General features: G+C 41.6%; 2 protein-coding genes across 6 annotated transcripts in view; one reads left to right on the forward strand and one right to left on the reverse strand.

Annotated features, from left to right (window-relative positions):
- Nucleotides 1-26,751, reverse strand: part of INSC (INSC spindle orientation adaptor protein) — an 864,422-nt gene that overhangs the window by 275,882 nt on the left and 561,789 nt on the right. The gene's annotated exons all lie outside the window — the stretch shown is intronic.
- Nucleotides 19,227-26,630, forward strand: CRSP3 (mediator complex subunit 23). Of its 5 annotated transcripts, none has more exons than XM_013994542.3 (6): nucleotides 19,227-19,341; nucleotides 21,406-21,649; nucleotides 22,706-22,800; nucleotides 23,538-23,669; nucleotides 25,685-25,869; nucleotides 26,448-26,625. In XM_013994542.3, exons 3-5 carry the CDS (start codon nucleotides 22,715-22,717, stop codon nucleotides 25,842-25,844), a joined length of 378 nt encoding a protein of 125 aa, XP_013849996.1. In that variant the 5' UTR covers nucleotides 19,227-19,341; nucleotides 21,406-21,649; nucleotides 22,706-22,714; the 3' UTR covers nucleotides 25,845-25,869; nucleotides 26,448-26,625. The 5 variants fall into 5 exon arrangements, with proteins under 5 accessions (XP_013849996.1, XP_005661170.1, XP_005661169.1 ...); XM_005661113.4 differs by having other exon boundaries at nucleotides 21,577-21,649; XM_005661112.4 differs by having other exon boundaries at nucleotides 19,227-19,331.

The raw sequence follows: 26,751 nt of genomic DNA on the forward strand, positions 1-26,751 counted from the left end.
TACTTCCTTCCAATTTACATGTATGTTTTATTTCAAATGCCTACTAAGTTGTTAGGACATGAGCTTTTTTAAAAATTTTATAATGATTTTTATTTTTTCCATTATAGCCAGTTTAGAGTGTTCTAGGACATGAACATTTTAAACAGTGTGGATCTAACTAGATGGAAACATTAAGCAAATCTTTTGGCCTATGGATGCTGTGAAAAAAATTACTGAGGCAGTAAAGGTATCATGAATAGAGGAACTTTGAGAACTAGTGCCATAGAATATTTTACAGCATTAAAAATAATGAATTAGATGGTTTTCCAAAAGACTTAGAAAGATTTCTATTTAGTGTTATTTAGTGAGAAGAGTAACATTTAAAAAGTATATATAAAATGAGCCCATTTAAAAATAATAATAAATAACAAAATCCTTCAATTTGGGTGAGTATTTTGATGTAATTGTCTGTTGCTGTATGAACAGCAGAATGGAGAATGTTGGGAAAGGACATATACAAGTCTATTAATATTGTTGGCTGACGGGACAAGAAAAGTAGGAGAGAGGTGTAAATTAGAAATGAGGGAAATAAAGAATGAAAAAAGTTCACGATTTTTAAATGTATTTATTTATTTTTTTGCTTTTTAGGGCCACACCCACAGCGTATGATAGTTCCCAGGCTAGGGGTCGAATCAGAGCTTTAGCTGCTGGCCTACGCCACAGTCACAGCAACTCAGGGATCAGATCCGAGCTGCGTCTGCGACCTAGACCACAGCTCATGGTTGTTTGGTCTTTTTGATTTTTGCTTTTTTTTTTAGAGCCACAACTGTGGCACATGGAAGCTCCCAGGCTGGGGTCAAATTGGAGCTGCAGCTGCCAGCCTATGTCACAGCCACAGCAACACCGGATCTGAGCCGCATCCTTGAACTTTGCCACAGCTTGCAGGTCCTTAACCCACTGAGTAAGGCCAGGGATCAAACCCACATCCTCATGAATACTAGTCAGGTTCTTAACCTGCCAAGCTACAGTGGGAACTCCTCCAATCCTTTTAAAGGACATAAGCATGGATCAAAAAATAAATAGGTAAAAATAAAACAAGTTAAATTTAAAGGAAAAGTATGTTAAAACCAGAACTTGCGTTAGGTGGGACAGAAGCATAAGTCATTTTTATTTGAATGCTAAATAGGAGAATGACTCCAAGAGACCTGAGGACTTTGAGATACTTGGGTTACATTTAACAAAACAAAACAAAACAAAAGCCTTTTATTAAAAATAAATAAATAAATAAGAAGTTGTGATTGACCAGAAAGGTAAAGATCTAGGACTATATTTAATTAATCACATCTACAGTGATCATCTAATGGTTCCGGAGGGCAAATTCCTGTGCCAGGAATATCATTACATTTTCCTCCAAAGTACAGATATTACAAAAGAAAATAGATGAAATCTCTATCATTTTCTTGATTTTTTTTGTTTATTTTTATAAATGATACCTTACCAGTAAGTTAATCTTCATAAGAAATGCCTCTAAATCTCTCCTGCATAGGCCTCTCAATATTTTTCTTTAATGGACAGGAAATTAAATACCTTATTCTCAGTCACATCAGGACACAGAAGTCCCCTTTCACAGTACAGAGATAATGCCTGACCTCTGTTTAAGGCTTAAGCAGCCAAAAACAACTTCTTCTTTTTTTTTTTTTTTCTTTTTCCTTTTAGGGCTGCACCTGTGGCATACGGAAGTTCCCAGGCTAGGGGTCAAGTCAGAGCAGCAGCTGCTGGCCTATACCACAGTCAGAGCAACTCGGGATCCAAGTTGAGTCTGCAACCTACACCACAGCTCATGGCAACACTGGATCCTTAACCCACTGAGCAAGGGCTGGGATCAATCCCGAGTCCTCATAGATACTAGTTGGGTTTGTTACTGCTGAGCCATGATGGGAACTCTCCAAAAACTTCTGATACATCTGATTTGGTATCTTGGAAAGGAAAGAAAAGTAGAAAAAAATATTCCAATATGGACACTAAATGATACCCACTACCAGCTGATTAATTTTTTATCCTAAGGCCCTATGGTCCCCTGGGGGCAAGTTCATGTATATCATATCCCATCCCTGAGCCCAGTACACAGTTATGCTCACTAAATCTCATTTGATTGAATGAATAAATACATTTCTCCCCATTAAATATGGAGATTGTCGAATTGTTATTGCTGTGATTTACCCACTTCCATTTAGGGCATGGGTTATATCCCCACAATGCTAAAACATCCAAGAGAAAACAATAAAAATCAGCAAAGAACATGACTATTTTAGTTGAGAAGCAAAAAAAAAAGGTCTAGAACCTGTACTGCTCAAAACAGTGCCTAGTAGCAATGTGGCAATTTTATATTTAAATTCAGTAACATTTAAAAATCAGTTGCTCAATTGCCCTAGCCAATATCAAGCATTAAATAACTGTATAAGGCTAGTGGCTATAGCATCAGACAGAAAATTAAAAGTTCTGTTGAATTGAAAGTTCTAGATGATTGCCTAAAATTCTTCCATTTCATCATGATATTCTATGCTTTTAGAAATATATCAGGAGTTCAAGATCTTTTTGAAGTATGTGGTAGAGTCCCTTAAGGGAAGTGACTTGAGGAATAAAGTTTTCCTGTAACTTGGGCTTATGAAAATTTCTCCAAGACTGAGGGGAGAGCTTGTGAAAACACACTGAAGCCTATCTAGTATTATTCCCTGTGGACAGAATTTTCTTATTCATTTTTATACTTCTAGCAGGTAAGAAATTTTACCTAGTAAAAGCTGAAGAATGTTAAATATGTATGTATCCTGATAAATGACACATTCTCATTCAAACATTTCACATACTTCCCATATATGACACATTTATTTCAGTTATCGGAAGGGTAGTGGATTCTGCTGCCTAGAGAATAAAGAAAGGGTTGGCCTATCAGCAGCTTTATCTTGTTATGAGGTCTGTCTTCCTTCTTCTTTCCCCCTCCTATGCAGTCTATTTCTCCTGTCTATAGTACTAGGTCCCCAAATATAGCAGTAGGTCTGATCCAGTGATGATACCATCACAGAGTTTATGCTGACTGACCACATACCCTAGACTGGCAACATTACCTACAGTCAGAAACGTTTGCAACCATATGATGAACTCCTAATACCCAATGTGATGATATTAGTAGGTGGGGCCTTTGGGAGATACTTGAGTCATGAGAATGGAGCCCTCACGAATGGAATGAGTGTCTTATAAAGAAGCTCCAGAGAGATCCCTGGCGTATTCAACCATGTGAGGATACAGCTAGAAGACAACCATATATTAACCAGGAAGCGATCCCCTACTTGACCATGCTGCACCTTGTTCTTAGACTCTCTGACTCCAGGAATGTGACAATTATTGTTGATTATAAGCTCCTCAGTCTGTGGTATTTTGTCACAGCAGCCCAAATGAACTAAGACACTGTCCACTCTGGTAACCTTCTGAGAGTGCAAGGAAGTGGTATTAATAGTTCCATTGAGACATGAGGCATGACCCAAGGTGGGCCAACTGGTTTGTTCTTATCTTTCAGTAGTTCTATGCTATTGTAGATGCGTAGAATGTTCCTCCCAAAGTCACAGGTTGAAACCCAATCCCCAAAGTGTTAGTATTTGGAAGTGGAGCCTTTTGAAGGTGATTAACACATGAGGGCAGAGCTCTCACAAATGGGATTAGTGCTCTTAATCTTATGAGAGATCTTAGAGAGCACCTTTGTCCCCCTGCCATGTAAGAAGACAGCCATCTATATACCAGCAAGTAGGCTCTCACCAGACACCACATCTGCCAGTGCCTTAATCTTGGAGTCCCCAGTCTCCAGAACAGTAAGAAATAAATTTCTAATGTTTAAAAGCCTCTTAGTCTGTGGTATTCTATCCTAGCAACCTGAACAAACTAGGAGATGTCAACTTTTCCTGGATTTCTAGACCATGCTTTCAATAAGATTCAAACATCCTCAGAAACATATTCCTTCACATATAGCCAGATTTGTGAACAGTCATCATGCTCACTGAGCTCATATAATTTATACTAATTGATTAACATAATCCATGTTTTACAATTGTTTTGGCAACAATTAATTACAAAGTTTCTATAATAAAGGTCAATATAACAGCACTAAAGGAGGATTTCTCCACTGTCCTTCAAGCTGCCTGATATTCTGAGATAAAGCCTTTGGTCAGGACTTTGTTAAAATGACAAGTAACAGCTTAGGATGAGGCCATTTGAAAATTCCCATGAGGAAGTTCCCATCGTAGCTCAGTGGTTAACAAACCCAACTAGTATCCACGAGGACAAGGGTTCAATCCCTGGCCTCGCTCAGTGAGTCAGGAATCTAGCATTGCCGTGAGCTGTGGTATAGGTAGCAGACATGGCTCAGATCTGGCATTGCTGTGGTTGTGGCACAGACCAATGGCTACAGCTCTAATTCGACTCCTAGCTTGAGAACTTCCATATGCTGTGGGTGTAACCCTAAAAAGACAAAAGGAAAAAAAAAAAAAAGGAAAACGCAAAAGAAAATTCCCACGAGAACATCATTCACATTGGACCTCAGGTGAAGAAGGAGGCAGCAGAAGGAGGAGATCTCAAAAGGGGAGGTCATCCTTGCCCGAAATCCATGTCAGTAAACTCTAGTCTAACCATAATAACACTCAGGAGAGGATCCTTGGTCAGATCACTTTTTAATTTCAAAAAAGACTGATTTCCATTCTAAAAATATTTCATTTAAATCAGGTGTTCTTTCTTCAACATTCTTCCCCTGACTCCATTAGCAGAGGAGAATTTGATCCATGATACATCCAGTCTAACATGGATGAGATGCCTCCTCCCCAAGCCCCACCTCCTCTTGGGAGATAGTAAAGGGGGAGGGGGAGTCTTAAGAATCACTAAAAGTCTCTTAGAACATAGAGCTTGCCTTGTAATCATTTATTACGTTCTCTTGGTCCTCAGAAGGGGGAAATCGCTCCCTGTATTTGCTGTTAGAATGGTAGAAAACAATAATGTTTACCTATAGATTTGATCACAACAGGGATGTTTGGTGAAAGAAGAAGTAAAAGATTTCACAGTTTCATGGCAAACATCCAGTCTTCGGCATGCAGGGTGGAAAAAGTGCCTAGAGAAATGTGGAGACCCTGTCCAGGGCTCTGACATTTCTGTGTGCAGAATGGCAAGACTTTTAATAGAGAAGAGTGCAACAGTGGTCAACTGAAAGCCTCTTTCTTGTCCTTTGATTCATCCTGAAGGGCAGCAACTGGTGACAGTGTCTTGTGGGCTCTTTGCCAGTTCTTGGATGGCTGTGGCTCTGGCCTGGGACTGGGTGTTTACCCTCACAGAGCTCCTGTAGCGCAGAATGCAGCACAAATGTGCCTCTCTTGCACATTCTATTATGTGCACTCACAGTTGTGTTTCACCAGAATGGAGAAAGTGAGAGCCTGAGACGGGACAACCTAGTTGATAATCTCAATTATAAAATTACATATGAGAATATAATACATTCCTAAGTAGTGATAAATGGAAGAGTAAATGAGGACTTTATTCTCTGTTGGACATGCATAACCATAAGGTACCAGAAAGACAAAGGTAAAATTGGTAAAGGATCATTTATGTGTTAAGATCTGAAAAGCCCTCCCAGCGCTAAGAGAAAAAACAATTTCTCTCACTGATGGGTAAAGTTCCATTACTAAAGATCCCTTCCTTTGGTTTAAGCCTTATTCGAGACAGGCTGAGAATATTCATAGCATTTGGCTATTATAGTGGAAATGGTTTCATTGCCTCCAGGATTCTTTCAACTTACCCATTCAGCTAGAAAACAAAAACACCCCGCATACTTCTTTTGCATTACTTTTGTTCCATTGTCAAAGATCAGTTGACTACATTATGGGGGGTGTTTTTCCAGACTTTCTATTCCAGTTCTTTGATCTATTTGTCTATTCTTTCATCAGTCTTTGGTTTCATTAAACCACAGTCCTCATTACTGTAGCTTTATTGTCAAGTATTAAAGTCAAGTATTATCAATACTCCAACTTTGTTCTTCAAGACTGTGTTTGCTATTCTGGGGTTTTTTGCTTCTCCACTTCTTATAAACTATAAAAATCAGTTTGTCGAAATTCCTACAATAACTAAATCTATAGAGCAAGTAAATTAGCAAGAATTGATTTTTGACAGTATTGAATCTTCTTCTAAATGAACGTGGACTATCTCTCCATTTATTTAGCTATTCTTTGATTTCATTCATTAGTTTTATAGTTCCCGTCACATAGATCTTATACATATTTTGTTAGGTTTATCCCTAAATATTTCATTTTGGCTGGTGATAAGATAACAAATATTATGTCTTTAATTTCAAATCCCACTTGTCCATTGTTGGTATATAGGAAAATAATTGACTTTTGTATGCTAACTTTGTATTTTGCAACCTTGCTATGGTCACTCATTAGCTCCAGGATGGTTTTTATTTGGTTGGTTGCTTTGTTTTTGTTTTGTCTTTCATTCCAACTTGTATGCCTTTTATCTTCTTTTCTTACTTTATTACACCAGCAAGGACTATCAGTATGATGTTGAAAAGGAATAGTGAAGTGGGCATCTTTGTACTTGATCTTAGTGGGAAAGCTTTGAGTTTCTCACCATTAAGTATAATGCCACTGCAGGATTTTAGTAGATAGTCTTTATGAAGTTGAGGAAATTCTCCTGTATTGCTAGTTTTCTGAGTTTTTAATCATAAATGGATGTCAGAGTTTGTCAGATGCCTTTTTTGCATCTATTATCATCATGTGATTTTGCCCTTTTCAGTCTGTTAATAGATGGATTATATTGATTTTCAACACATTTCCTTAAAGGTAGTATCTGAATGCAAATTCTATTCAATTATATGCCATATAATGAGACATGGAAGGCAGAGAGAGATAGTCCTATCTTCCTGCTCTTCTGCTTTCTGCTGGCAAGCAGTTAAACCAGGGGCTCCTCACATCAAAAAGAATAAAATACCTAGAAATACACCTACCTAAAGAGAAAAAAGACCTGTACTCTGAAAACTATAAGACATTGATGAAAGAAATCAAAGATGACATAAATAGGTGGAAAGATACACCATGCTCTTGGGTTAGAAGAATCAATATAGTGAAAATGACAATGCAATCTAAAGCAATCTACAGATTCAATGTAATCCCTATCAAATTACCAATGACATTCTTTACAGAACTAGACAAAATATTTTAAAATTTATATGGAAACACAAAAGACCTTGAATAGCCAAAGCAATAGTGAAAAGAAAATACGGAACTAGAGGAATCAGGATCTCTGACTTCAGACTCTACTACAAAACTACAATCATCAAAACAGTATTGTACAGGCACAAAAACAGAAATATAGATCAATGGAACAGGATAGAAAGGACCAGAAATAAACCCAAGAGCCTATGGTCAACTAATCTAACAAAGGAGGCAAGAATATATTGTAGATGCCACAGGTGTGCTTGAAAAGCAAAAAAAAAAAAAAAAATCCCTTCAATAAGTTTTGCTGGGAAAACTGAATAGCCACATGTAAGAGAAGGAAAAATAAACTCAAAATGGATTAAAGACTTAAATGTAAGGCCCAATACTATAAAAATCTTAGAGGAAAACACTGCAGAACACTCTTTGACATAAATCACAGCAACATCTTGTTTGATCTACATCCTAGAATAATGACAATAAAGATAAAAATAAACCAATGGGACCTAATTAAACAAAAAGGTTTCTGCATAGCAAAGGAAACCATTAAAAGAAAAAAACCCACAGAATGGGAGAAAATCTTTGCAAATGATTCAACCAACAAAGGTTTAATCTCCAAAATATACAGACAACTCATACAACCCAACAGCAAAAAAAACAACCCAGGAGTTCCCACTGTGGCACAGCAGAAACGAATCCGACTAATATCCACAAGGAGGCAGGAATTCAATCCCTGTCCTTGTTCAGTGGGTCAGGGATCTGGTGTTGCTGTGAGCTGTGGTATAGGTCAAAGATGTGGCTCAGATCCCATGTTGCTGTAGCTGTGGTATAGGCCAGCAGCTGTAGCTCTGATTTGACCCCTATCCTGGTGTGGCCCTAAAAAAAATACATATGTATATATATATGTGTGTGTGTGTATATATATGCATATATATATGTGTATATATGTGTGTGTGTATATATATATATACGTATATATAATTTTAAAAAGGGGTGGGAGGACAAAAAAACCATGGAAAAATAGGCAGAAGACCTAAATAGACATTTCTCCAAAGAAGACATACGGATAGCCAGCAAACACATGAAGAAATGCTCAACACCTCTAATTATTAGAGAAACACAAATCAAATCAGCCATAAAAAGGACAAAATAATGCCATTTGCAGCAACATGGATGGAACTAGTGAAGTAAGTCAGAAAGAGAAAAACAAGCACCATATGATATCACCTGTATGTGGAGTCTAAAATATGGTACAAACGATCTATCTACAAAACAGAAACAGCTCATGGACATGGAGGGCAGGCTAGTGTTTGCCACGGGGGCAGGGGGAGAGAGAGAGCAGGACTGATGGGTAGTTTGTGGTTGGTAGATGCAGACTGTTACATTTACAACAGATGGGAGATGGGGTCTTGCTGTACAGCACAGGGAACTGTATCCAGTCTCTTGGGTAAGAACCTGATGGAAAATGAGAAAAAAAAAAAAAAAGTGGGCGTGTATGGGTGGCTGGGTCACTTTTTTGTACGACAGAAATTGAAGGAACATTGTAAATGAACTATACTTTTTTTTTTTTTTTTTTTTTTTTTTTGTCTTTTCTTGAGCTGTTCCCGCAGTATATGGAGGTTCCCAGGCTAGGGGTCCAATTGGAACCATAGCCACTGGCCTACACCAGAGCCACAGCAACGAGGGATCCAAGCCATGTCTGTGACCCACACCACAGCTCACGGCAACACCAGATCCTTAACCCACTGAGCGAGGCCAGGGATCAAACCTGCAACCTCATGGTTCCTAGTCAGATTCGTTAACCACTGCGCCACAATGGGAACTCTGTAAATCAACTATACTTTAATAAAAATTAAAAAAAAAAAAAAAGAAAATGAAAATCAAGAAAATTAAATTTAAAAAGAAACAAACAAACAAACCAGGGCCCAGCAGTATCCCAGGGCCCAGTATTTCATGGGTGTTGACAGGTAGTTGTGGCAGCACCAGGGGCAGTTTCCTTATCCCTGGATCACAGCTTCCATGGGAATTTTTCGTGTCTACAGTTTAAGTGTGTGGACTTCTCAGTCTCCATATTTTGGTTATGGTAACTAGCATCTTCCAGAACTACATGCATTATTGGGGGGGGGCTACACCCACGGCATATGGAAGTTCTTGGGCCAGGGATTGAACCCATACCACAGTAGTGACCCAAGCCACTATAGGGACAACACCAGATCCTTAACTCGCTGTACCACAAGGGAACTCCAACATACATTATTTTTTTAACATCTAGTTCCCTGTATGAAATTCCTTTCTGTTAAAATACCTAGAGTAGCTTCTGTTTCTAAAACTGACCAGGGACTATCACAGATGTGAATAAGCATGCTTACTGAGGAGAACAGATGAAGCAATTTGAGGGAATAAAATTCCTTATGGGCATGAGCTCAAAAACATGGGAGAAAACAAGTAACCAATCCCATTTTGTATTTGACTGAAAGGTGGCTTCCTTGAAGACTGCTTCTTCCAGAAGAACTTACCAGAAGCTCAGGCTGGCCTTCTCCCCCAAAACAAAATACAATAATCATTATTGGTGACTTCCAAGTAAATCTCATTGCCTTCACACAATGCCCTTTATTTGGTCTTTGCTGTTCTACAACCTTGCCTCCTTCACCATCTCCCACATTCATTTTAATAAAATAAAAGACTAAGACTGGAAGGAGCCTCATGACTATTTTAGTTAAATGTTACAATTTTCAAGTCCCATAAATGAGCCAAATTGGTGGAATGACTTTCTTAATATGAGCTATACATGATCTAATGACTAGGTATGACCCAAGTTTACCCTGCGTGAGAAAGAGGTAAAATAAATGCCAGAGGGTTACTCTAGACATTTAACACCCAATATACATGATAGAAGTAGGAATAAATTTTCTCAAAGTTCTACCTATCTTGCCTTATCACCTGCAAGACCTGACATTTTTGTCTTCTTACAGAGAGAATAGCAAGGATTTTGTAACAGTATATTGGCTAGTGGAAACTCCTGAACCTCTAAAGCAAAAGGAACAAGTTATCACAGACTGAGCACATGGCAAAGCAGGAAAAAGAGAAACCGACCCTTCTCTAACCCATAGTCTCTGCTCAGCTCCTGGCTTCTCAGGGAGCCCACTCTTCACATTCTCATCTTAACTGGAGGTGCTGTGATGTCACTTATTGGTGCTAAAGAGAGGTAAGGCATTGATGCTTAAGCCCGTGTGACTACTGGATGAAGATGTGTCTAAGACAATTGGTCCAGGGCTGAGGGGTTTCCAAAGGGCCTCTAAGATCCTCTGGGTCTTTGATGCCAAAGGGTCACTTTCATCTGGACATTTGAAAGCTGACTGATCTCACATCAGCTCCAAGAACACAATTACATATTTGCCTGGAAATGAAAAGACAATTTCTGCTCATGTCCTCAGAGCCCTATTAGCCAGGGACACACTCCTCCCTAGATTGTGGCCTGAATCACTAAGCCCTTCCCACATCACAGACTTTTTTTATCTTCACTATGACTGTGCCTCCTGAAAGAAACTACAAAACATCCACTCATCATATGTCTTGACTGATGACTTCCTTTAAATCAGACAAAGCTGAGAAGAAACCAAGAAAATAGCCTCTGGATAATTGAAACAAGCATCACAATGGTTCATTACTGCCAGCCTGACCATTACTAAATTCTAACTCAGTATCTGTAGGCTCTTCATTCTCATCCAGCTCTAACTTGTCTATTTTCTGCTTTTCCCCTGAGCAAAAGTTAGTTGAGGCTTTTGTTAGAAAAGACCATGAAATTCCTGACCATTGCTCATAAATGCTCACTTGGTATCTATTTACTCTGTGCTTACCCATAAATTGGGCAGGCTTTCTCTCTGTTCACTTCAGTATAGGTTAGTTGAGTAAATGTCCTAAAAGACACTTTTATAGTTTTTGATATGCATATAATGAAATACATGACAATGAATTTATAAACTATTCATTATACAAAATAGCACTATATAATAAATATACAAAATATAGTTACATTCATAGGTTTATGCTATATATAGAATGACACATATTCCTACACCATTTTGAAAAGCTTAGTTTTTGTTATTGATTTGTTGTATATTTCACCAAATGAAAATGGGAGTGGGTATATTGCTGCACAAGAGAGTTACAATGGCACCAGTAAGAACTGACCAATTAATGAGATGAAATGAAACAACCACAAAATTATATGAATATTTGACCACAAAAAAAAAAAAAAAACCCAGGGTGGTATCATGCAATTAAGGCCTATTGGCTGTACATATATTTTTTGTCCTTGAAAACACTTTAGTGCCCGGTATAACAAGTGATGTTCTTATGATGGTGCCGATAAATCCTCAAGAAAGGATTTAAACTATACTCAGTATGTTCTAACTGGGACCCAGGTCTCCTGCCTCTTAGGCAGGTGGCTTGGCCACCACTGTGTATCCTCGGCTGCTCCGAAGACAGTGAAGCTTCAGAGTGGGAGTGTGAATGATGGGTCAGTCATTGGTGACCCTGAGCAAGTTATTTCACTTAGTTTCCTCCTATAACATTAGTCAAAATAGTTCCCATTGCTTCGAACAATTGTAAAATTAAATGAGATCATGTGTAGAGTTCCCGTTGTGGCTCAGCAGTAACAAACCCAACTAGTATCCATGAGGATGCAGGTTTGATCCCTGTCCTCAGTCAGTGGGTTAAGTAAACGGCATTGCCATGAGCTGTGGTGCAGGCTGCCGACGAAGCTTGGATCCTGCATTGCTGTGGCTGTGGTTTAGGCTGGTGGCTGAAGCTCAGGCTGGTGGCTGCAGCTCTGATTTGACCCCTAGCCTGGGAACTTCTATACTTCCATATGCTGCACGTGTGGCCCTAAAAAAACAAACAAACAAAAAAAAAAAAACGCAAAATGAGATCATGTGTGTGAACTGTTTAGTATAGTGTCTGGGATATAGTACTCAATAAATGTTAGATACTATAAATAAATAAATAAACAAACAAATTTCAGTGTATTCTTTTAAAGAAAGTACAAGGGGGAATTCCCTGGTAGCTCAGCAGATTAAGGATCCAGTGTAGTCACTGCTATGGTTTGAGTCACTGCTATTGCATGGGTTCCATTCCTGACCTGGGAACTTCAATGCCATGGGTGCAGGAAAAAAAAAAAAAAAAGGTACAAGAGCATGCCAATGCATTTTATCTAATTTTCCATACAACTGATACAATTTGGCACATAAACAGGTAAGCTTTTGTTATAATGACAAAACCACCACTCTTGAATGCCTGCTCCATGCCAGTTAGCGAGCCTGGGGTTTTTTTTGTTGTTGTTTTTTGGGGTCTTTGTTTTGTTTTTTTTGTGGGTTTTTTTGCTTTTTAGGGCTATACCCGCAGCATATGGAAGTTCCCAGGCTATGGGTTCAATTGGCACTGCAGCTGCCAGCCTACACCACAGCCTCACAGCCACAGCTACATGGGATCAGAGCAGTGTCTGCAACCTACACTACAGCTCACAGCGATGCTGGATTCCTGACCCACTGAGCAAGGTCAGGATCAAACCCTCAACCTCATGGATACTAGTCGGATTCATTTCTGCTGTACCACAACGGGAACTCCCTGAGCCTGGTGTTTAATATAATGTCATAATCCTCCTGGGCAATGATGCTTCAACATGGCCAGGTATGGATCTGAGAAGTTTGAGGAAGGTAGATTTATTCTGTGCTGGCCTTGGTGATTGATTTTACTTTGAGAATTAAAGACATATGGTTTCCTCTCTTAAGAAAGCAAAGGAATGTGTAATGAGTTTAGGTTACCATATTAAGCTGATACAATTTGGAATTAGAAAGGATAAGCTTTAGTTAGAAGGAGGAAAAGGAGATAGAATTCTTAAGTATTTGATCCATGCCAAGTAATATGTCTTGTCCTTAACATAAATTATCTTTACTCCTGCCAGGTAAGTATTATCATCCCCATTCTACATGTGGAAAAAACTGTGACTGAAGGAAACTATTACCTGTTCAAGGACAAAAAGTAAGTCATAAAGCCAAGACTCAGATCCAATTGTACAAGACCCCAAAACAATATGCTCCCCAATCCCAGGTGTTTCTAGTTATAGAGAAAATCCCCTAATAGGCACCTTATGGCTCCCTAACAGTGTCCATACAGAAGTTGTTCCCATAAGGAACATTCTAATACAACGAGGTTTTTATTTCTATCCCTTTTTCTATGGAACACTGGTGTTTTTTTTTTTTTTTTTTCTTTTTGGTTTTGGGGGGTTTTTTTGGCCACACCCACAGCATATGGAAGTTCCCAGGCCAGGGATCAAATCCGAGCCGCATCTACAACCTACACTACAGGTGCAGCAACACCGATCCTTAACCCACTGCACCACAAGAGGAACTCCTCCATGAAACACTGTTCTTAGGCAGGGAAAGGAGGGACATTCTGGATCTGGCGGGTCTGAGCAAAGGGAGAATTTTAATCATCTAAGAAGAACCATTCAGAGTAATTCTTGGCATGAGCAGTTGCGTCTCTCCACTTTTCATAGTGACCAGTGTGGCCCTCCTCAGCCACACTCAGTTCTTTGACTAAAAGCATGGTCACCATAAAAATAACTTTTTGACCTTGGAAGGAGCCTCTCCTGGTGCCTATAGCAAGAAGGAGCCTGAAAGGTTTGGAAAAGCAGTCCCCTGTGCAAGGCAACTCCACTCTGCAAGAAAGTCAGCTTGGTTCTCTCATTTTTCCAAGAATGAGAGGCCAGGAAAACCCCATGTTCACAATATTCCATTCCTTCTTTCTACCATAAAGGCCTTTCTCATTCCTTGCCTAACATAAGGTCCACTGACATTATATCCTTGGTTCTGGGATCTAATGGCAGTTGGTGTGTCCCACTGAGGGCTCAGAGAATTCTATATCAAAATTCCACAAGCCTGATGCCTGAATAACCATCACACTGTCTCTTGGGAACAAAGACTCAGAAAATTTCCTCAAGCTCAGGTGGTGGAAAGTCCCAGGGCTGCATTTTCCATGTTTTAACAACCCCCTCTTGCCTGTCCAGTCTTTGTGCATCATTAAATACTGGATATATATTTTTTAAAAATAAAGTGGGTTTTTTCAGGTAGGGTTCCATCCAATTCTCACTTAATTAAAAGCCTTGATATTTGGTGATTGTCAAAGCAATGAAATACAGATATGTAAGGCATGGAGCTTAAAGTCCAACTTTAGGATTTAACTGCATCATAGTAACCTGTCAAGGCCTGAAGTTATATGATACAACACGGTCCATTTCCCACCTTTATTGGAGTTTCACCAAAAATGATGTAAGTTTGTTGAACAAGTCCCCTTTCTCTGGAACACATATGAACAGGAATACTGAAGGACACAAATCAAGTGGAAGTTGCTAGAGAAGGAACATCTCATACATGAGATTTCATGATTCCTAAACACAATTTCTCAGGGAATGAACACCACAGTTTGTATTCAGGGTGTTCCAATCCCAACAGCAGAGGAACAGAATTCAGCCTCTGATAGAAAGAGTTATCTCCTCAACCCTTGCCCCAGAGCCATTAGATGCACTCCAGCTAGAATAAGGTCCCCTGCCCCCGGATGTCTACATCCTAATCATTGGAAACAAATATTTTACTTTCCTTGGCAAAATAGACTTTCAAGATGTGATTCAGCTGAAGATCTTGAGATGGAAAGATTCCATCTACTATTGTATATAAGTAGAGGAAGCCAACTCGTGCCCTGGTGTTAGGAAGAATATCATAACCTGGCATAAAGTTTAAATCACATTTATAGAATATCATAGTCAGAAAGGAATTTCAGAATCTCTCAGTCCAATAAATTTGTTTGACAAAAGTGGAAATAGAGGTCCAAATTATTTACTTCAAGTCACACCTTTTAGATTAGGGGTAGGAATTTGAATTCTATATCTTGACTCCTAGCACAGTTTGTACTACCCTCTCCCCTGCATCCACAGGCAAAGTAGAACACTTTACAAAACCAATGACAATGTCAGGCAATGTGAAACAATGAGTAACGCAAAATACAAGATATTTAGTCATCTGGATTGGTTTTGCTTATGGTATTATTACTCTTTAGCAATTTACCTATCCTAAATGGCAGCACCAACATTTATTTTCTTGTTACCAAAACTATTAATTTCCCAAATGTTGGGCCAGGAATTGTAAATGACTTATGCTTGGTTGTTGGGCCTCTCACTATAAATCACATTAGCCCTGAAGCAAGAAGACATACTTCTGTCTTCCTCTGAGTCAGCACCAGGGAACCAGACCTCTTCCCAGATGTGGCCTAGAGACAAGCAATCTTCAGGTATCTCGAGCCTCACTGGCACTGGAAATATAATTAAGTCAACCCAAATACTCTTACTATGTTCTTGCCTATAAAACAAAGAAAATATAATCCATTTTTAAACTGTTGAAGCTATGAGAGAGTATCTGGCACATAGCCTTATAATATTTACATCTTTTTCCTTTGTCTTATGTATAAATTTTCATATTCACTGCACATGATTTTATACCTAGGTTATTAATAAAACATTGATGCTTCGTTTCTCCAATGTTTACATAGATCCACCTATTCTAAAGGTCTCAGCAAAATCCCCACGAGGATTCACTTCCTGTCTCTCTCTCTGGCGATCATTTCTGTTCTCCCTCTTCCCACAGTGGCTTTATTAAATTCTAAACATGTTTTAGAGAAATGATGCAGAAGCTTCATATCTCTTTCTGTATTCATCAATAAAATCTCTGATGGAAAAATTTGGTTTCTGCCCTTTATACAACACAATTTTTTAAGGCTTTTTTAAAAGAGAAATTTTCCATTCACAAAAAACCCAGAGATAGGTAGAGATTTGCCATATTCCCCCTGCAATCACACATGCACAGTCTTCCCTAGTTTCAACATCCCCCACCAGACTTAACATTTGTTACAACTGATGAACCTACATTGACATCATAATCATTCAAAGTCCATATGTAGGAATTCCCTGTTGGCCTAGCAGTCAAGGACTTGATGTTGTCACTGCTGTGGCTCAGATTTGATCCCTGGCCCCAGGACTTGCATATGCTGCAAGTGAGACCAAAAAAAAAAAAAAAATCCCACAGGATTCACTATTGTTCTTGTATATGCTATAGGTTTGGACAAATATATAATGACATGCATCCATCACTTGAGTATCATACAAGTATTTTCACCGCCTTAAAAATCCTCTCTTTGGAGTTCCTGTCGTGGCACAGTGGTTAATGAATCCAACTGGGAACCATGAGGTTGCGGGTTCGATCCCTGGCCTTGTTCATTGCGTTAAGGATCCGGCGTTGCCATGAGCTGTGGTATAGGTTGCAGACGCAGCTCAGATCCCACGTTGCTGTGGCTCTGGTGTAAGCCAGTGGCTATAGCTCCAATTCAACCCCTCGCCTGGGAACCTCTATATGCCATGGGAGCGACCCAAGAAGTGGCAAAAAGATAAAAAATAAAAAAAAATCCTCTTTTCTCCGTCTATTCATCCCTTTTTGGTTCTTTCTTTGGATTTCCACCTCTCTGGCTCACATTACTTATCTGTTCATACATGCTATACTTTAGAGCCATTTTTTAAAAATTTTTATCATGGCTGTTTTAAATTCCCAGTCTTATGATTCCAAAAACCTTGCCACGTCTGCTTCTGACCTTTGCTCTGACTACTCATATTGTGTTTCTGCCTTTTAATACGCCTTGTGATTTTTTTTCTTGATAGCTGCATGTGATGTGCCAGGTCAAAGAAACTGCTGTAAAGAGGTGTCTAGTGTGGTGGTGAGCTTTGGGCACAGGGGAAGGTTTCCACAGTCCTATAATTAGGTCTTGGTCTTTAGGTGAGCCTGTGCTTCTAGACTGTGACCTTCACAGGTGTTTCTCAGTTGTTGTTGTTGTCTTTCCCACCCCACCTAGGTAAAAGAAGTAACTAGAGTGTTCTGGAATCGAGTGTTTCCCTTCTCCAACTTAGAAAGCTAGAAGTGAACGTAGTTGAGAATATCCCTTACCCCAGATCACTTAGGCTCTGATAATATCCCAGCAAGCTAGGCTCTGGTTAACTAGTTCCTCCTGAAGGCAGACCTCATTAAGAAAAACAGAATGCTCTGGTGTATTTCAAAAGGGTTTCTTTTCTCCTTCCCCTACTGGAAGAAGCAGGGTTTTTTCCTCCCTGTGAGAAAAATTTACTCTGAGAACCAGGTTGAGCGCCTGGAGGTAAATCCCAGACAATTGCAGGGCAGGAAGATGGCTTTTTAACTTTCAAGAGTTGTCTACACTGAGCCTCCAGCAATTTGTCAGCTACAGTTCAGGTTTTCCTACTCTGCACTGGTTGCAGGTAAGCTTGCCCTTGTGTCTGCTCTGATAAATATTTATCTGTATATCTTTCCAATCTTGGGGGCAAAAAATTTGCCCTTTTTGTCCTTATCTCTCTTAGGGATCCTAGAAAAGTTGAGGGGTTTTTTTTTTAGTGTGTTCAGCTTTTTATTTGTTATTATGATTTCTAAACTCCCTGTAGGAGGAACCCAGTACAATCAATTCTCAGTTGAAATTCTCTAGTTAATTTCACAGTTCCAAATTGCCCCTAGACTAAAGGGAATGAATTGTGTTGTTGTTGCTACTCTGCTGAGATTGTTACTATTGTGTTTTTGTTGTTGTTGCTGAGTTTATATCATACACAAATTGTAAAAATTTAAAGTCTTTAGGTGTAAACCTTTTAACTACATGGAAACTCACATAAGAATTTCCAGCCAGTTATGCTTCTCTGGCACACCCTGATAAATCATCTTTTTAAAAAAATTTAAGTCAAAAAACACAGGAATCTAATGTTAAAGAACAGAACTAAGCATTACAGAGTTTATCAGAGTATTATCTTTAACAATTTTTCAAACTAGATGTTCCAACTGACCCTGATTTCTATTTTTTTTTTTTTGTCTTGTTTGATTGTTTGTCTTTTTTGGGCTGCACCCACAGCATATGGAGGTTCCCAGGCTAGGGGTCTAATCGGAGCTACAGCTGCCGGCCTATGCCAGCACCACAGCAACACAGGATCCAAGCCAAGTCTGCAACCTACACCACAGCTCATGGCAATGCCGGATCTTTAACCCACTGAGGGAGGCCAGGGATTGAACCCACAACCCTAAAATAGCAACAAGAAAAAAAGAAAAAAATTATAAAATAAGGCCATAAAATCAAGCACGCAATACTCAAATGACTATTTTTATTTTTTTTTTTAATTTTTTTTTTTGCTAAGCTATGCTTAGCAAAGTCATGTCTCCTAGGCCGATTAGTTTCCACTAAGCCAAAATGGGAACTCCGTCAAATGACTGTTTTTATTTTATTTTTAATTTTTTTTGTCTTTTTCCCTTTTTTCTAGGGCCACTTCCCAGTATTTGGAGGTTCCCAGGCTAGGGGTCTAATTGGAGCTGTAGCCACCAGCCCACGTCGGAGCCACAGCAACGCGGGATCTGAGCCTCGTCTGCAACTTACACCACAGCTCACGGCAACGCCGGATCCTTAACCCACTGAGCAAGGCCAGGGATCAAACCAACAACCTCATGGTTCCTAGTCGGATTCGTTAACCACTGCGCCACGACGGGAACACCTCCAAATGACTATTTTTAAATCAATATCTGCCTTGGCACCTTCGCTAGATCATTCTCTGTTTAGCGTTGAAGTTTGTGAAGCTTCAGAGAAGGCTGGATCTAATCTAATCAATTTGTATTCATGGAGCTCTAAAATTTCTCCAGTTGACTTTGTAAATCAGGATAGTGGTTTTGATCCCTAATCACACAACCAGAGCTAGTTCTGGCTCTGCCTGGGAGAATCAACTAAATCGGGTCCTGCGCTGTCCCCCGCGCAACTGCTGTTTTCGCTGCAAGCGAAGCTTTGCTGCAGATTGCGCATGCTCAGTAGACCTGGCACGCCCAGAAGTCGTTTTTCTCTATTTATCCTCTTAGGGCCTTCTAGGAGGTCGCGGTTTGGAAAAGTCAGGCAGAGGGTCCTGCAACTTCGTTGTGGAGGGTGTAAGAAGGTTGACATGCTGCAAAATTGGATTTTACAGACTGCGCTTATCCTTGGGTACGTGCAGGTATGATAGAACAGGCATTATCACGCAGGTGTGTTCCTGTGACCACAGGATGGATTTGTAGGCACGCGGACTGAGAGTCAAACCACCTGGATGCCCTTGTGCGCTGTGTCGTTTTACCAGTTACTGTGGTGTGGAAGTAGGCACATATTTGGAGAAAATAAGATTGTTTGTGTGCATGTGTGAAGTGCAGAGGATGAGTGTGGAGGGTTATACCCACGCGCCACCAGGACCTGGAAACTGGGGGAAATGGCTTGGACAGGTGGAAGACTGAGAGGTGATTGATAGCTGGTTAGGAACCGGGAGAACTCCTTTGGAAACTTCTAAGATTTGCTTCTCCCTGCTGAGTCCCAGCGGGGTATCCGGGCCCTTCTTACCCACACATTTAGACCACCCAGCACGAATCTAGGCTGAAAACAAAATGGAAATTATGAAAGTATAGATTGTAATTTTATGGAATATTCTCTGTGGGCCAGCTTTTTTAGATTCCCACCCTGGTGGGAAAGTCTCAAGCGCGACCCTGTCTCAGACACAAAAATCACAGAATGGGGGAGGGGTGTTTAGCGTATTGTAAGACTGAGCTGGAATCAGTTGCTGGCGCGGTTTCCCCTACTGTGGGGGATTCTGTTAACTCTATCTGGCCTTTAGTTAGAATGTTAAAATAAAGTCCATTTGAAAATTTTAATTTATTTATTTTTTATTTTAATTTTTGTTTTTTGGGGTCTTTGCCATTTCTTGGGCCGCTCCCGTGACATATGGAGATTCCCAGGCTAGGGGTCTAATTGGAGCTGTAGCTGCCAGCCTACTCCACAGCCACAGCAACGTGGGATCCAAGCCGCGTCTGCGACCTACACCACAGCTCATGGCAACGCCGGATCATTAACCCACTGAGCAAGGCCAGGGATTGAACCCGCAACCTCATGGTTCCTAGTCGGATTCGTTAACCACTGCGCCACAATGGGAACTCCCTGAAATTTAAAAAAAAAAAAAAAAAAAAAAAAAAAAAAATTCCTTGAGGAGTTCCTGTTGCGGTACAGCGAAACCAATCCTACTAGAAACCATGAGGTTTCAGGTTTGATCCCTGGCCTCGCTCAGTGGGTTAAGGATCCGGCGTTGCCATGAGCTGTGGTACGTCGCAGACACTTCTGGGATCTGGCTTTGCTGTGGCTGTAGTGTAGGCTGGCAGCTATAGCTCCGATTGGACCCCTAGCCTGGGAACCTCCTTCATTAGCCGGTGCGGCTCTAAAAAGTGAGAAAAAGAAAAAAAAAAAAAAGTCTTCATGATTCGAATATTGGAGTTCCCGTCGTGGCGCAGTGGTTAACGAATCCGACTAGAAACCACGAAGTTGCGAGTTCGATCCCTGGCCTTGCTCAGTGGGTTAAGGATGCGGCGTTGCTGTGAGCTGTGGTGTAGGTCGCAGACGCGGCTCTGATCCTACGTTGCTGTGGCTCTGGCTAGGCCGGTGGCTATGGCTCTGATTAGACCCCTAGTCCAGAAACCTCCATATGCTGCAGGAAGTGGCCCTAGAAAAGGCAAAAAGACAAAAAAAAAAAAAAAAAAAAAAACTGGATGAGTGCACTGAAGCAGATAATTCATTTGCCTATGATATTAACAGCTCATATTAGCAGCGGGAGATGAGGTAGGGCACGTGTTCAAAACTCAAGGTAATGAACTGGTGAAATTTACTGAAATGTCAAACTGTCCTCAAATTTCTGGTCACTTTTTTTTTGGTCTTTTTTAGGGCCACATCCGCGGCATATGGAATTTCCCAGGCTAGGGGTCCGATCGCAACTGCAGCTGTTCGTCTATGCCACAGCCACAGCAACAGGGGATCCTAGCCACATCTGCAACCTACACCACAGCCCATGGTAACACTGGATCCTTAACCAACTGAGGGAGGCCAGGGATTGAACTGCGCCCTCATGGATACTAGTCCGGTTTGTTACACCTCAGCAACGGGAACCCCCCTGGTCACTTTGAAGAGGGTTTTCATACAGATCCTCCCACCTCCGCTATCAGTGACCTCAATGCGAATACAAGTGCGGTGGTTCTGTTAAATTCTCCAGGTTCCGGAAGCAAGTACCGACATAATCCTCTTGGGGCTCAGGATTTTTCCCCTCATTGGTTGCCTGGAGTTCCAGGACCACCCTGGATTCACAGCAGCGGGAATAAGAGCAGCTGCTGGTGCTGAGAGGCATTAGAAGCACTGCCCAGCTTACGTCTCCTTTCTCCGCCAGTGCCATCACCTGCCACCAGCGCGGTTGTTGCTTCTCCCACTTGGGCTCCAAGCTACCTGGTTCCTGCATCCAGGTAAGTCCAAAGATTCTGCTTAGCTGTGATTCTATTTCTTCTCTCCCTCTCCTCCCCTCCATTTCTCTCCCATTACTTTTCCTTGCCGGTCTCAGAGGCTCTATCCATTTCCCTCGGAGTTCCTTCATCACTCAATCTATTACGCGATTTATCTCGGGTTCCTTTAACAGGTAACACTAAACGGTCTCAGTTCCAGACACTGAGTCTGGCTCCAGTTTTGCGGTCTCCTGCCGCATATGTGCTTAGGTTAATCTCAGGAAGCTGGAGCTTCCTCAAGCAATGCGGGCTGAGCAGAACGCAGAATATCTTTGTGTAGACCGTGAGCTCAGGGAAACCCTCTTGTGCCTAGCTGTCTGCGGGAAATAGACTCATTTTGGAATGGATTCGGAACTTAGACCAGGGGAAGCGGGTGGCAAATAGATGCAAAGACTGAGGGGCAGGGAGCCATTCAACTGCAAGTCCTAGCTGCCAGTTTGGGGAGTTTTTTGGTTGTTTTTTTCTCCCCAGTTTAAGTCCTGTGTCCTAATTTAAGATTCCACCAGCTTGTTTTTTACAGGGTACTCTTTGCCAAAGTTTGAAGCAGCTGAGCAGTAGAATTTGGTTCTTCAGTTTCTCAGTGATTCTAACCACAGAGATATGTCCTCCCAATCCCCCTCCCCTGCCAGCTATGAGCAAAAGCCTGGTTCCTGGAAGACAACTCTGGGTTGCATTATGTGAAAAGCTGTGGTGGCTTACTCCGAGTTTGTCCTCCAGGAGTCTTGGCCAAGAGGTTGCAGGTGAGAGAGTGTGTGGTACTGGGGAGGGGGCAATGGACTGAGACCACCTCACCCAGATGTTCTGGTAGGTTTCTTTGCTAAACCAAGCATGCTGCAAGCGCACTGGATATTTCAGCAGTGCACTTGGCTGAGGAGAAAATGATGGTGAACTGAAATGATATGACCAGCCTGAAGCCAAGAAACCAGGGAGTTAGAGGCAGAGGCAGGAGCAGAATCCAGGGTCTGTAGGCTCATAGAACTTGGAACTCCTACAGGTGGTGACATTATTCTTCCCTTGCAGAGGGGCACCATGGGCTTCTGGAAGTTCCCCCCCTTCCTGATCCTCAGCATCCTGGTCCTGTACCAAGCAGGAATGCTCCATGCCGCGCCATTCAGGTAAGCCAGCCCTGCCAGGAGCCCTCTCACCTCCCTCAACCCCTGAAATCTTAGAGTTCTGTGTTGAGTGGTACTATGCTGAATATGGCTCTCTGTGGGGTTGTGGGGGTGTGGGGTCCTGATGTACGAATGTAAACTTGTATACAAGTTAATCAGAAATGTTTTAGGAGGCTATGTATCACAAAGTTTACAAATAAACAAAATATATAGTACTTGTTATTTCATATAACGCACTGAACCTCACAGCATGCTGCTATTGCTTTTTCTCAAACATTTGTACCTTTAGCAAACCTATTTACTAATTTCACCATACTTTGAGCAGTGGGTTACATCCTAATCTGCTAATTACTTTACCAATAAATTTGTTATTAAATGTGATATGTGGTCCATACATCTAATTTCTTACCCTCATTCAAATTATATTAAGATAAATATTTTCATATTCAAACTATCATTATCATTTATTGTTTAATAATGGCTGTATTTAACACTAAGCTCATACAGTTCCTGAAAATTACCATCAGCTTTCAAAAGCCTATATGATCCACCTCCAGCAAACCTCTTCTTTTAGGTCACCCTAGAGCCTAACTCGTGGTGAAGCAGCATTTTTGCATGAATACTGGCCTCATGTCCTGTCTGTTGAGTTTGGTTGGCCACATCCTCAGTGGAAGTGGCAGAAATGAGGAGTAGGGGTTGGGGTAGGCTCAGCACATGTTGGGTTTGCTTCCCTTCCCCAGGATGGCTTTGGGAAGCAGCTTTGATTCTGCCACACTCACGGAAGAGGAAATGTCCCTCCTACTGGTTGCAATGGTGAAGGATTATGTGCAGATGAAGGCCACTGTGCTGGAGCAGGAGACAGAGGACTTCAGGTCAGTCTCTGCACCCCTCCCAGAATATGGCTTACCCTCTCCCCTGGAGTACCAGGAAGGCATGCGCGTGTGCATGCACATGCACACTCACACACACAGGTAGGAGAGAGCACAGCTAGACAGGCAGCCTGGGGCACAACTCTTCTACAGGCTCCACTAAAATCATAGGTCATGTGGAAGAACCACAGATAAAAACATTCCTTTCTGAAAGCAGTAGGGGAAGCCGTGAGATCACCTACAGTGGAAATTTTGTAGCAGTACTTGGGAGACCTCCCAGCACTGGAGTTTAGCCTTGTAAGGTAAAGCCAGGGAATGAATCTCATGTATCTCAGGAGATTTTAGAAATTTGGCTCCTTCTCGTTAACCTGCCCATGATATTCTTTCACACCTGCAAGGCATCTTCATTGCACATTTGCAAGGTGAAGCCAGAGCACTTAGAAAAGATGAGTCAGGTAGAGCAGTTTCTGAAATAGGTCTGAGGCCTTTAGATGTGTAGAATCTGTGGAGATGTGCATGTTCTCATGGGGCCAGACACCTTTCTCCAGTCCCAACTCTCTGTGCACTGAGTTTACTGTTCATACCAGCTCCTGACCGAGCTGTACCTGGGCAGAGGCATGTGCTGCACCTTTATCCGCTCTAAGAACCTCTGTGCAGAGCATAAAGGTCTGAGCAGCATGTGGAATGCCAGAAAAGGTCGTCCCTCCCCACCACAGCCCTTCCCCACATCGCCCTGGCTCAGTGAACCTCTGCATCCTCCTAATGGAGGATGCATGAGCCGCCCTCCTGCTTGCCCCCTCCTGCCTCTGTTCCAGGTCCCCCTTCCCTGGTCTAACCTTCTGCATGACTGCCCTTGGGGGCAGCCCTGGTGCATGGTATTGGCTGGCATGTCTTTTCCCTGCAGCCTGGACAGCTCCAGAGCTAAGCAGTGCAATAATCTGAGTACCTGTGTGCTGGGAACATATACATGGGACGTCAACAAGTTTTATGCATTCCCCTTAACTACAACTGGGATTAGAGTATCTGGCAAGAAATGGGTCAGGGCCAGAGTCTCAGAGAAAGTCCATTATCCCTCAAGGCAGCATACCCTAAGGTGCTTAAGAAGGCCCCCACCCCTCCTCCTTTCTAGTTCCTCTCCTAGAATTTGCATGTGTTCTTCTCTGGTTGCTCTCTGAGCTGCTATCAGCAGCTTTCCTTGTGGCCATGGATGTCTGGAATATCAGAGAGGAGGTGGGGGGTGGGGGCAGGCAGGCCAGAAGAAAATCACTCAGGAATAGATTAGGAGAGAATGGGCAGCCCTGTGAGTGCCTGTGGATTTCACAGCAGAGCTTCTCAGTCCTGCTTCTGAACATGCTTTTCACTAGGGAATAAAAGTATGTTTCTAAAAACACCTGAGCTATAGTGGTCATTGCTCTGGCCATGTCACATGCTTCATGGATACAGAGACTTGTCTGTCAAGTAGCCTTAGTCCTGGGTAGCTGGAGTCAGGGCATGGTGGGTGGTCCCTGGAGCAACCTCAAGTTGCAAAATCAGGAGCACTAAGGAACAAAACAAGCACCTCTGGGACTTGATGCTACAAACTCACTTCCTCTTGCAGGAAGACAGGGGAACTTTCCTTTTTCTAAGGAGTACTCAGTACCTCTGAATGGGAGGCACCTTCCAGACAAGTCCTTAAGAATGGGGTTGGGTGTGCCACCAAAATCTCTCTATGTCTTGGTTAAATTTTAGTTTACTTGTACAGAAAAGATTGGCTGTTAAAGTTCTGTGTTCCTTGGCTTGTTGCCCAGAGCACATTTGGGTTTTCTGACACCTCTGGAAATGTCTATGGAGAGTGATGATGGCATTTCCCCAAAAGCCCTATGGTTTTCTGTTGGGATTTTGTGTTTAGCAGAAACATTTCAGGTTCACTGGTCCCTCTCAGAGCTATAATTTTCCACGGATGGTCAGTCCTGGGGGGAAGCACCTGCCCTCAGGCTCTCACTGACAGGCCTTCTCTTTGTCTCCATCCTGAAAATCAGCATCACCACCCAGGAGAGATCCTGCAACACTGCCATCTGTGTGACCCACAAGATGGCAGGCTGGCTGAGCAGATCTGGGAGCGTGGTTAAGAACAACTTCATGCCCATCAACATGGGCTCCAAAGTCTTGGGCCGGCGCCGCAGACAGCCTCAGGCCTGAGCTGTGAAATGACTCTAAAAAGAAGGTGACTGCTCTAGAACCTGGGGTAGCAGGGCAAATGGCTGGGTATTGCAGAGGTGCTGGCCACACTCTAACCTTCCGTGGGCCTGTATTATAAAAACATCCACAGCAAAAGGGCCAACCCTAGTGTCCAGAGAAAGAACAGGGTCCCAAGAGCTGAAATCCCTAGAATTTGGAATCACTTCTATTTTTTTCAGTTTCTCCCAGTGATTCTGAGATCATCTGCAAGGAAATATAGATCCTATGAATTTAAAACACTGTTCCCTGCACTTACAATTGCCATTGTAGGTTTTGAGTTTTAAAGGTAATGATCCTATCCAATGAGTTTGAAGTATATCGTACAATGTCACCTACACCTGAATTCAGAGCATAGACTTGGTTTCAAATGTGATGTCTGTCCTCTACTAACTATATGACCATGGGCCAGGCCCTCTCTGCGTCTCAGCCTCTACATGTAATTTTAAGGCAAAAACAGTATCTACCTGTTATTGTTAATATAAAAAGTAATTGAGATAATTCATGGCAAGAGCCTCAACATTAATAAATAATAATATCCTAGCTCTTGTTTTTTTTTTCTCCTAGGTCACCAAGAAGTTGAACTCAAGTTGCTTTCACTGCAAAGTTGCTTTCCCTGCAAATTAAAAGAACCAATTTGAAAAATAGCATGGAAGACACACATATATGCATGCTTCTTGCTTGAAATACAACTTTTTGCTTGAAACAAACTAAACCTAAATGCAGAATAAAATCATTGCAGTTACCTGATGTGTATCTTTTTAATATTTGATTCTGTATTCTGTAAGTATGACTCATGTCTCACTGGCTTATCTGGTAGCAAATCTGGACCCTGTCAGCCAACCTGTTGGTGGTGGCAGCTCTGCTAAAC

Source organism: Sus scrofa, chromosome 2 (genome assembly GCF_054392235.1).
Source record: "Sus scrofa isolate SSC_HxYL_T2T_F1_AM1 chromosome 2, Sscrofa_HxYL_maternal_Yorkshire_Landrace_v2.0, whole genome shotgun sequence".
In the NCBI taxonomy this organism is placed as follows: domain Eukaryota; kingdom Metazoa; phylum Chordata; class Mammalia; order Artiodactyla; family Suidae; genus Sus; species Sus scrofa.

Bases quoted from the DNA above. Each gene is read 5' to 3' on its own strand.
- CRSP3 (XM_005661111.4), top strand. From the start codon at position 19,291: ATGCTGCAAAATTGGATTTTACAGACTGCGCTTATCCTTGG. The intron at 21,650-22,705 runs GTAAGTCCAAAG...CTTCCCTTGCAG, and splicing joins TACCTGGTTCCTGCATCCAG to AGGGGCACCATGGGCTTCTG. The intron at 23,670-25,684 runs GTCAGTCTCTGC...CCTGAAAATCAG, and splicing joins CAGGAGACAGAGGACTTCAG to CATCACCACCCAGGAGAGAT.